The sequence below is a fragment of the Camellia sinensis genome, chromosome 9, assembly GCF_055761805.1.
Source record: "Camellia sinensis isolate YWXY chromosome 9, ASM5576180v1, whole genome shotgun sequence".
NCBI classification, from domain to species: Eukaryota; Viridiplantae; Streptophyta; class Magnoliopsida; order Ericales; family Theaceae; genus Camellia; species Camellia sinensis.
Window position 1 is genome coordinate 90,374,206 of NC_138969.1, and position 12,614 is coordinate 90,386,819.

General features: G+C 36.7%; 2 protein-coding genes across 2 annotated transcripts; both read left to right on the forward strand.

The window, feature by feature from the left end:
• Positions 1–10,363: 10,363 nt before the first annotated feature.
• On the forward strand, positions 10,364–10,996 carry LOC114297545 (uncharacterized). Its single transcript, XM_082889210.1, has one exon. It carries the CDS (start codon positions 10,364–10,366, stop codon positions 10,994–10,996), a length of 633 nt encoding a protein of 210 aa, XP_082745336.1.
• A 114-nt stretch (positions 10,997–11,110) lies between these two features.
• Positions 11,111–11,569, forward strand: LOC145799609 (uncharacterized). The gene has a single exon (XM_082889211.1). It carries the CDS (start codon positions 11,111–11,113, stop codon positions 11,567–11,569), a length of 459 nt encoding a protein of 152 aa, XP_082745337.1.
• Positions 11,570–12,614: the final 1,045 nt, after the last annotated feature.

Consider the following 12,614-nt stretch of genomic DNA (forward strand, 5'->3'; position numbering starts at 1 on the left):
GTTCACAAATTCAACTTAAACTTTATGAATGTTTCATGAACATAACATGCATGAATTTCCCTTAAACTCGATCTTCTCAAAACATGATCAAATGCTACAAAACATCATGAAACTTGATGATTTCCCAAAATTAAGGTGAATTCAAGACATGCATGAGGGAATTCTTGGAAATTCAACTCAAAGTGTGAGAAAATATGCATGCATGCATGGTATGGTTTAATACTCTTCATTTCTAACCCAATTCCTACATGAATTTATCTAATTCACTTGAAGTCTTGTAAAATCTAACTCAATTACACAATTAAGAGTTTGATTCCTTACCTAGAGACTTGAATTCGCAAAGGTTGAAGTTGAAACTCCCAAATTCTCTTCAATCTCACAACATTTCCTAGCAAATCCTTCCTTTGCTTCTTGAGATCAACTCTCACTCTCTAATTCTCTTCCTCTCTCACGTTTATGAGCTTAGGAGTAGGAAATGAGGGTGTAAATAAATTAAGGATGTCAAGGTAGCCTTATATAGGCTTAATTTAAGTGGCTTAATTAAAATTAACTTAGGTTAATCACATTGACATTAATTATTCTAATTTAATCATTCTAAATCAAATTTTTAATTAAACCTACCATAAAATTCTATAAATTCCACATAACACATAAATCAAATCAATTTCAGAATCAAATGCCGATAAGACCTTTAATTCGCAAAATATAGTAGAATCTCAAACAAATATTCCTACAATAAATAGATAGAAACACAAATAATGCAACACACATGCAATTAATCCAAAATTTGATCTTAATAACTTATTAGGCACATGAAATCATAGATTAACGTTAATCATGGGTCAGGGTTGTTACAGTTCTACTCCTACCTTTTCTAGTTCAACATCCTTACTCTCTTCTTCATATACAAAATACGTCCATAGAGCCTCTTCTTCCTGTATTTCCTGGACTTTAGTTTCAATGTCCAATGCACAATACTTACCAAGAGCCAAAGGTCTAGCCTCTTGTTGCCCCTAACTACAGCCAATCACCATGGCTTTTTTCTTTTCTTTCTGCACCTTCTAGACTATAATCTCTATATCTAATGTTGAAATTTGATTAAAGCCAATGGTTTGGCTTCTTGATCTTGATCCTTTTCTTTTTCTTCTTCCTACACCTTCTGGACTATTGTCTCTATATCTAACGTTGAAAATTTAATTAAAGCCAATAGTCTGGCTTCTTGATCTCGACCTTTTTGCCTATAGCCAGGCATCATTGGCATCTTTGATGATGAACTCCTCATCAGCACTTTCCTGTAATAGATGCTTCAGGTGTGCTACTTCCTCATCAGCCGTCGCTTTGGCTATTACATCAGACTTCCTTAGTACACTAAGTGGTACCACTTCTTCAGTGTACAACTTGGCTTCTACAAAATCTGCATAGGCAATAAAGGGTTATGGATCTGCATCGATCTCTTCTGTTTCCCCACTACCTAGTGCTATCATTATCTTCTGATGCAAAGAAGAAGGCACACATTTGTTTGTGTGGATCCAATCCCTGCCAAGCAAAGCATTATATTTGGCATTATTTTCTATGACAAAAAAATGTTCTCATATAGTCTCTGGTTCCCACACTCAGGTTGATAGGCAGAATGCCTTGAGCCATCTGCTTGTCTCTAGCAAAATCAGTAATGATAGTGCTTGTTGGGATTAACTTGGGATTTCTTTTCCCCAACTTCTTCAAGGAAGATCATGAAAGCAGGTTCACTGCTGCCCCATTGTCCACCAATACTCTACTTATTTCTATTCTATCAAAATAAGCCTTAATGTACAGGGGCTTAACATGTTGGGTCATGGATACTGTAGGGTATTCGAAGGGATACGAGAGGTTAATGCTTACCTCTTCACTCTCTTCATCAGTTTCCATAGGTCTGGCCACCTCAGATTCATCTTAGACCATGCTAGTATGTAAATCCCCACTGGAAACTGGAATGGGATCACCCTCTGGGCCTTCTTGGTTCTCCTCCTCAGCTTGAAACTTCTGAGGCAGCACATAAACCATATTAACTGGCATTGGAGGGAATGAGCCAAATTGTACTACTGGCTGTGTTTGCTCTCCTTCCATATGAGTTTGCTCTGATGCTTAGGAAGCATTCTCCATACTGCATTCTAGTACCTCAGTACTAGCAAGTTCTTTTGAAGTAGTTTGTTGATGGTCTACCTTTGTTGGCTTTTCAACCATGAAAGTTTGTTCGGCCATAAAAGCTTCGAACATTTCCTCTTCAGCTAATACCTTTTCCTGGCCTGGTTCAATCCCTTCATCTGTCTCATCATCACTCTTCATCAAGGCCTTTTCGAGGCCTGCTGGATTGGATTTCTCTTTGGCTCTTAGTTCAGCATGAACTTTGGCCACTTGTTCTCTACTGGCACTCCTTTTGATCTTAGGACTAGGCTTTGAACCTTCTCCTTCTCATGTCTGGCCTTTTGACTGCGCCAAGGAAGTACCTTCTCCATTCTCCTTCAAATCTCTTTGGTACTAGATGTACCTTCATTGGATCTTCTTTCTCTGAGACCTGGAGATTACAGGAACCATATCTGGTTCCCTTGTCTTTGGGTTTTCCAATAGTACTACCAAAGGGGGTTTGATCATCCTTTCTTTCCCTCCAAAAAACCTTTCCTGGGTAGGCATCACTTTTGGTCTGTTTTGCATGACAAACCAATTAGGTACCCCTGATACCCATGTACCTACTGCTCCGGTTGTTGGGCTTACTACTCTTGTCTTTGAAATTGTCTTTGAAGCTGTCTTTGAGGGCCAACCATTGGCTCTAGTGCCTTGTCTTGAGCCAAATTCAGGCTTTCTTTTAGGCTGGCTGACTGTCCTGTAGTAGTCATGTGGCCTGATCTCATACAGAGATCTCTTACCCCTTGACAGATTCCTGGTGTCTAGAGGCCCTGCCAATGGTGCCTGTTGCCTATAACCAATTGGAAATGGCCTCTTGCCATAATTGTTAGCTGGCCTACGGTCTCTCTACACATCTTTATAGTACTACTTCCCATCAATTGGGAGCCCCCTCAGCCATTTATAACTCAACTCGCATCTGAGACACATTCTCTGCATTACAGTTACTTCGAGAGAGTCATCATCCAATGCTTATTCACTGGAGCCATCCCTTTGTCCACTGGCTGGTGAACCTTGTATGTTCTTCTTGAAGGTAGCCTAGCTAGCAACATGCATTTGTACATTAACTTTTTCCAATTCCTTCAACGAGAGATTCTGGAAATTCGGTATGCCAACATTAGCTACTACCTCTCCAATTTCTGGAAATGGGTTGGTATCAATTCCCTTGGCCTTTTCAGTCTTGGTTGGAAATTTCAGCCTCCCTTTTCGAATTTGTTCTTGGATCCTGTCTTGACAAACAATGTAGTTTTTAGTTAAGTGGGACCAAGAATTATGCCATTTGTAATACAATTTTCCTTAAGTTCGGCAACTTTAAGAAATGTGCTGCTAACAAATGATCAAATATGTCATCTGCTTTTGTTATGTCAAAAGAATATTTCCTATGAAGGTCTTTCTTTTTAAATTGTTGATCAATTATAGTATCTTTTTGAATCAATGTCTCACATGTCATAGGTTTTTTTCTTATGATCTCTGTTGTATCAATTTTAAAGTTAGGGTCCCTATAATAGGTCCTATAGGATAAATTGCTTCGGTCTTGTTCTTCTTCAAGTAAGGTTTTATATCTAGAAACTTTATAAGTAAGTTCCACTAGATCTCGAAACTCTATTGAATCAAACTTCTTTCGAAGCCTGAATTCTAGTTCATTTTAGGCCAATCTAACAAATTCAGGTTTAGGCAAAACGACCCTACATTTGTTACGTGCTTTTTTGAATCTGGCAACGAATCGAGTAGCCTTCTCATCAGGCCTTTAACTCAATCTTGCTAAGTTTGCCATAGAAACCTCAGGTTCTATTTGAAAAAATTGGACATGAAACACTTCCTCCATTTGTTGCCAAGTTTGAATAGAACTAGGTGTAAGGTTCGTGTACCAGATAAAAGCTGTCGCAGTTAGAGAATTTGGAAAAAGTCATAGTTTCATATAATCATTATTGGTAAACTCACCACATTGGCCTGTAAATCTGGCAATGTGTTTAATGGTTGAGTGGTTTTCATTTCCATAAAAAAAAAAGGGCAAAATCTGGTATTTTATATCCCCTTGGGTACTCATGCACCCTATCTACCCATTTTGGGTAAGGCTTTCTGTAGACAGGAGTCTGGACCCCCCAAGCCATGAGTCCACAAATTTCTCTTACTATATCAACAATGTGGTCTCTAGGCACCATGTTTGGTGCTAATTGAGCCACTATTGGGGGACAAAACACTAGGTTTAGAGGAGCCACTTGTGCTTGGAGTCCCCTTGGTCCAGGTAAAGGCATATTTGGGACTGGTTATCCCAATTGTGCCTGGTAAGGCTGAGGATATGGCTAACTGTAGCTTGCTTTTCATGCTCCTCTCGGATACGATTAGCCCTATAGTTCGAACTCCCGGGGTTCTGAATCTGATTTCACGAGTGCAATGTGAAATAGATAAACACAAAAGAGTCCAAATTTGACAAATCATTTTAAAAAATTAATTTTGAATTAAAGATGCCAAAAATAGACTACATTGTCAGATTTCAAAGTCATCACCTAAATATTTTTTGGAAATTTAGGAAACGCGTGACTCATGCCAAAGGCCACTTATACGTCATCACCAAAGTGTCTCGGCTCGGGTACTTAGGTATGAGAGGGGAAGGTCGTGAATTGAGCACCCCACTCACCCGATCAAAGATCGGCCTCTACTAATCATGATGTGATTTTTTATTTACATTATATGCTCTTGTTCTAATTATTTAGGCTATCCTTACTATGTGATGCACACAAGTATAGACTATTTCACAAAATTTGGAATGCTTAGATTTCATGTTCATTTTGAAAAAGTGTTTGAATATGTGTCACTTGAAAAAGTGATCTCATATGTACATTAACCAAATCATCCCAATTTAAGCAAATTAGCCTTCATCCGCAGGCATTCAAGAGATATCTCAAGTAAGCACTTAGCCTCATAGTAGACATGTTTGATATGGCAACAATCACACACATGCAACATCCTAAAGTGAAAACACTTACCTAGTACCCAACTGAGGCAAGCCAAAAGAAAAAAAATAGTTAGAAAAAATGTATGATCCTAATAATACAAAATGACTAATGTAACACATACAAGATGCAACTAATGGGCTCGACTACTAGTATGGCATGTGAATCAATCCAAGATATGCGACGAATCACGTATTCAAGTAGGAATTTGAAATTTTGACATTGGTTAGTATGATGAGCCAAACCCTTATGTATGCAAGACGAATGGATACAAGTCATGGAAAATGCTAAATGAAACATGATGCTATATGCTATCCATCATAAACGAATTAATAAAAGGGAGAAAGAATGGGAATTGAAATACATACACAAATTATTACAATTTTGCCCTCACACGAGAAAGTCCGAATGAATGTCCTAATTAGCTAATTATTACAATGAATGAATTAACCATAGTAACTAATTATTACAAATTAGGATTAAACTAACTAATTAATTACAACACGAAATTAATTAACTAAGCTATTACAAGTTAAAAGGAATTAATGAATCTAGGTACAACATACTAAGTACAACATACTACTGTTTAATCAACGAGCTACAGGAAGCGAAGAATCGTTCATGCATGAATGCAAATTTTCACCCGAAAATGCCCTCTGTTTCGCTGCCAGAATGGTTCTATTTTGTAGTCAGAAAATTGAACTGTTTCCACCTCAGCCACTGCTCTGTTCTGCCATGAAAATGGCACTGCTGATCTAAAATGAAGTGGCCGGCCGGCCTTGAAAAGTGGTCAGCCGTACAGTGAGGTGGCCGGCCGGCCACTAGTTTTTGCCATTGCCCTACTATAACAAACATGAAACAGAGCACAAACAGAGTATTTTTAGGAGATATATGCCTACCTTGCCTCTCCTTATCATCAAATAGATCAAAGAAGGGCTAGACTTGATTCACAAACCATCAATTGACGCAAACTCATTGCGTGATTATCTATGAATCAAGGGACAAAATCTCAATAAATGATAATGAAAGACCAATAAAAACCTCTTCCCTATCATGGAATTGATCAAGGGAAGTGGTAGACCTTGAATCTTGATCCATTATCATCACTAAAGAGTATGAAACGGTTCAAGACTCAATAGGTTCAACTAACGTCCGATTGAACCCAACTCATTTTTATTATCTTGTTACCTCTTTTAATCCAATTTTATTGCATCTTTTAATTACCTTTCTATTCTTTAGTCATTTTAGTCCAAGAATGAGAATTAAGTCCACTAACGGAGAGAAGTGTCAAACAAGAAGTTGTTTTTGACATGAGAGAGATGTAATGCCTTAGTAATGAACTTCCGAAGAGATTAAACCATTAATCATGGAAGGGTCTCTTTCTCAAGCTTAAACAACACTCGTTTGAAACAACTCTCAAACAAAAAAACCAAGAAAGGAGGGAAGGTGCAGAGATGATTATGCAAAGGTGATCACATGTATGAAAAACATAAAATAAATGCTATCAACTCAAATAGGTTGGTGACTAAGGCCTAAACCACCAAACCTATGAGAACCACTACGCTACAAGCATACTATACAAAGCATAAATTAAATAAATACACCAAAACAGTCTTAAAAACAGCTAAAATAGTGCTGGAATTATCATGGAAAAGCTAGAAAAAGTGAGCTACAATAATGAAGAAATGAAGCTAATAAGCAAGCCTAAGGAGGGGTGGCTAACCCATCCACTTTTTGAACCTCAAAACTACTTTTTTAGCCTCTGGAAAACTCTGAAAAATAGTGGGAAAAAGTTGGAAAATAGATGGGAGACACAAGGGCAAATGCTTGGAAAATAAGGTTCAAAAAGGGTGGTTTACCTCTCTACCTTTGATAGCTTTAAGCCGCAAGTTTTAGTCCATAAAAACAGTGGAAAACAATGTAAAAATAGCAAGTAAAGATAGGAAAGAAGTAGTGTAAAGAAGCTAAAAGTTATACCTCTTGAAGAGGAGTAACACTTTGATTCACAAACCAACAAATTCTCACCCTCAAGTGCTGAAATTTAAGCTCAAGAACCTCAGCAATGAGCCCTAAAAATTTGTTTTAGGGAGTATAGGTAGGGTGTATATAGGTTGCAAGATAGAAAGAGAGAGATATTTTCAAGAATTTGAGCTCTTGGAATTTTTTCTAACCTAAAAACATAAGGTATAGCTCTCTATATATAGAACAATTGGTTGATATCTCAAAAATATCTGTATTGAGCCAGTTGATGCAGTGCATGCACATGGGGGCAGTTGGCAACAAATATCTATTTTACCAAAACACCTGGCCGACCGGCCAAGTAGGGGATGGTCGGCTACTAAATTCTGGCCAGCTGGCCACCTTTTGGCCTGCAGGCCTCTGGGTGGTCAGGCTTAAAAAAAATCTATTTTGGTCCAAAAATGGTGCAAGGTTTGTAGGCTTCTGAGGCTCAAAACCAAGGCTTCCCGCTGAGAAAATCGAATGTTTGTATAGCATAATTTTAATCACTGGGTGATCAATCTAAGGCACCCAAGTCTTTAAGGTCGATCAAAAATGGGATGTCTACACTGACCCCTTTGGACAGGTGTTTGGCCTACAAAAGGTACTGCAAAAGAAACTGCTGGAGGGGGAACAGACATTGTTTCTCTTCCAATTGCAAAAATCTCATCCAACTCCCCAGGTGTAACTTCGAACATGGGATTAGTATATGTTCTGCCATTTCCTTGTGTTGATCCTACTCCACCAATATTTATGGCTTTACTGGTAGGTATAGACATGTTTTGGCCTGTTGGCATTCTAGGAAAGGGCTCATAGCATAACTGATGTACTGGTACTGGTCTTTCAAGTGTTTGATTGTTGGTTTGACCATTGTTTTACCCATTATTTTGTATAGGCTGTCTATTTTGAGCCAATTGCTGCTAAAGCAGATTTATGTTTTCTTCAACTTATCTAATGATGGGTGGTTGATATGTATGCATTCGATCCAAAAAGAATAGTGGCCACCTCTTAATTGTGTACATTAACTGTTGTCCCATAATATCCACCAACCATTCCCATTGATTAACTGGTTATGTGGATGAGACAGTCGAAGGGCCAGCTCCTTGGTCTTGCCCATGCCCAATATTCAGGACTTGGATTGTTTAAAGCAGGCACATTTTCAGGATGTGAATCAACATTTTCCTCTATCCTTCTACACCTTCTTTGAGGTGATCATTTTTTCCTCTTACTCGATGTCTAGCCATATTAAAGGTCTCACTGGGTGTGCCAAAAAATATATGTTGGCTTTTTTGACTTTTAAAGGTTAATAATGTAATTTTAAGCGTGCTAGCAAGAATCAAAAAGTCCTTACATAAATTTTAATTGCCAACCAATTATCAGACGATTGTGTTGAAATTCTTTCAGCCTCAATGAAGAGAACTTTTACTGGTGGCTTTGCTTAGGAGAAAATTAAAGATATTGACAATGACAATAAATAAAAATAATTTCATGAACTGAATTTCATTAATTAATAACAACTTACAATGATACCCTCGCACTTTCACAGCCTCGAAGGGTTCTACGGCAGCAAACTACTTGGAACTACTCCTAAGAATTGAAGTACAGTATAGGATTTGAAGAACTGGAAATGTGAAAAACTAGAAAGAAAAATATAAAGTAAATAACTGGTTTTTGTATCTGAGTCTAGGTCCTTCTTCTGTTAGCCTTCTCTTCTATTTATACCCTTTAATGGTAACCGTCGAAATGGTCTTCTAACCGTCAAAATACCCTTCCACAATCACTGGTCATGGCCTTGAACGGTTTGCTTTCACTACGCCATTCTTGCAGTTGGACTTCCCTCGTGAATTTGAATTTGAATTTGAATCGTGAGTAACCATTAGGTCACCTTGCACCCTCTAACTGCTCCAATGCTGCATAGATCTATTGTTACCAATATAAACTGTCACGTGTCTGTCGTTGACTGGAGACTTGCATTAACTCTCCAAATTACCCTTTACGAGCCACGTGTCAAGTTGCGATTGGCTTATACAAAATATGTAGCCAACAAATATATAAAAAAAAATAAATAGATAATATGACCCAAATAAATACACTTATCTAAATAAGTGCACTTATATTCATCTTGCCAAATAATTCCATAATATAAGAAGTATTTTAAAAAGATGCCCGTTAAACACAATCATATTTTAAATCGATACAATAATGTTAAAATTTATTTTCATATTTTGTGTCAAATGATTATAAAAATATATATATTAAAAAGTTACAATTTATTTAATAATATTTTAGACAGCATCGAAATCAAACTATTGAGTTAACACAACACAATTCCTATAATAGATAGAAATAAACACTACAAAAAAAGATTTCAAACTCTTTTCCATAATAATTGAGTCCAAAACCTCGGAGTTGGCATTGGTGTTGTGCCTTGTGGCTCAGCACCTATGCTAGGAGGCCTCGTGGGGGTGTATTTAGAGCCTTTTTCGATAATCTGAACTATTCATATTGTAGAATTTGTTGAGTGTATTATTCATAAAAAAAAAAGATTAATTGAATATATGTAACCCCATGATCAGTCCTAATTATTTTTAAAAATTCTCAAAATTATGCCAATCGTTTTATTTTTGTTTAAAAAAAATGTGATCTTATTATAAGGTTATAGATGTCCAATTGATTTATTTTTTCTATGTATAATTTATTCAACAAACCTTATAATATAAACAATTCAGATAATAAAAATAAATTCGAGGCACGCCTCAACGGGCCACAACACCTACACCAAATCCCAAAACCTCACACTACAAAATCACGCTGCACAATTACTAGGCCAATAGGCCTGGACCAAGCTAATTTTATTTAAACAAATATCTAACAATTATAATCATTAAGAGCATCTCCAACAGTTCATTACTTTTTTCATCAAATCTGAGTAAAAAATAGGTGATATTCTCAATTTGATATGGCTTGCTCCAACGGTGTGCATCAAACGGGGAGGGTCATCCGGTGGGTCGACCGACCAGTCGGCTGGTAAGGCCATGAATTTTTTTTTTTTGGTTTCCCTCCCATTCTGTTCCCAATTCTTTTACTATTTCTTTTTCCCTCCATTACATATTTTTTGTTTTTTGTTACCTCCAACAATGATTTGCTTCTAAAATTTGATATAAACACATTATCCATATGCCGGACAAGTCCAGACAAGTGATACGATCATAGCTGAAAGAAAACAAAGCATAATGAATACCTTAAAATCCATAATGTTCACTTCATTTTCATCTTCCTCTTCTTCCTGCTCCTCTGATGATGAGTCTGATGATGAATATATGGTCACACTTTTGGGGGCTTATGAGATGAATAATGCTAGTATGCTTCAGATTCTGCAGTCAAGTGATAGCTCAAAGAAAATAGGCAGTTCTGTTGTAGGCCATAAGTACATACGCCGCAATAGAAGGCAGGGTCGTGAGAGATTGTTTGCAGATTATTTTGTGGCAAATCCAATGTATTCACCTACAATATTTTGGAGATGTTTTCGAATGCGTCGTCCTTTGTATCTGCGAATTTTGAATGCAATCCAAGCACATAATTCATATTTTGTTCAAAAACAAGATGCAGCTCATATTGTTGGATTATCTCCTCTACAAAAAATGACTTCAGCTATGAGAATATTGTCATATGGAGTGGTAGCAGATGCAGTTGATGATTATATACGTATCGGGGAAAGCACTGCAATTCAAAGTTTGCAACAATTTTTTAATTTAGTGATTGAAATCATTGGACCAGAATATCTGAGATCTCTAACACCAACTGATATTACAAGATTACTTGCTATTGGGAAGGTTCAAGGGTTTCCGAGTATGTTGGGAAGTTTAGATTGCATGCATTGGGAGTGAAAAAATTGTCCAAAGGCATGACAAGGTCAATACGTAGGCCATCAAAAAAAGCCAACCATTATTCTTGAAGCAGTAGCATCTTATGACTTATGGATTTGGCATGCATTTTTTGGAATGCCTGGCTCACACAATGACTTGAATGTGTTGGACCGATCGCCTTTGTTTTCTGATCTTGCTCAAGGTAAAGCTCCCCCTGTCCATTACACTATTAATGGACATAGTTATAATATGGGTTATTACCTTGCTGATAGTATATACCCTCAATGGGCAACACTGGTTCAAACAATTTCTTCTCCCCAAGAAGCAAAGAAACAACATTTTACAATGATGCAAGAGTCTGCAATGAAAGATGTAGAGCGGGCATTCGGAGTGCTTCAATCTCGATTTGCAATTATAGGTGGTGCTGTACGTTTTTGGGATTCGAAAATGCTTGTGAACATAATGAAGAGTTGCATTATATTACATAATATGATTGTCGAAGATGAGAGGGAGGAGCACCTTGATTTCAATTATGAACTTTCATCAACCAACACACCAGTGCAACTTTCCTCTACTCCTACCAATGACTTCTAATCATTTTTGTCTCGTCATTTAGGTGTTAGAGATAAAGATGCATATCATGCGCTCCGTAATGATTTAATAGAACATATGTGACATTTTTATGGTGAAAACTAAATTCACCACATCAATACATGTAATTTTGTTTATGGTTTTGGAATGGGAGGTTGTCTTGTTTGTACTCTTCATAATTTTATCAATATTAACCAAGTAGTTGATATTGATAAGTTATGATGTGCTGTTGTGATGATCCAATCTATAATATTGAGAATTGTTCAGTGTTCAATTCATAATTTAAAAAGAAAAATGCTTCCGACCCCCACTGGGGGTCGACCCCCAGTGAGGTGGCGTGCCATGATTGGGTAAAAAAAACTGTTTTATTTTTTTTATTTTTATTTTTTTGAGTTTCAACCAGTGGGGGCTCGCCACCTCACTGGGGGTGCGACCCCCACTGGAGGTCTGCAGCATGGTTGATTTAAAAATGTTGTCTGGTTAGATATATCCACATAAATTTAAGTACCAAAGAATTACAAATGATAATAACCATGTCTTAATCAGTTACAAAATAATGAGAAAATGCTTACTGATGTTGTTGGAAGTCTTATATTTAAATGTTAGTCTTATATTCAAATATTGAAAGATTCATGAATTTTGGAAATTCATTTATTCACAATTCATATTTATTGATGTGCCATATGATTTTATTCTGTTTATGAATTTATTGATGTGGCATACAAATTTATTTAGTACATATATGTATTGATGTCAAATTTATTTGTCCATATATTTATTGATGTTGGTTGGCTTATTACTGATGATGTTGCCATTCATTTATTGATGTTGGTTGGCTTATGTAAAGTTTGAATCCATTTATTTATGTGGATAACATTTATGTTGGTCTGCTTAGATATATCATAGCCATTCATTTATTCAGTAGATAAATGCATTCAAACTACAGATGTGGCATACGAATTCAATGGCTCATCAAATGAGTCAATGCCTCATTTTACACACACCACCATCCATTGAATTCATTCAACCAATTTAGTTGAATATTAAT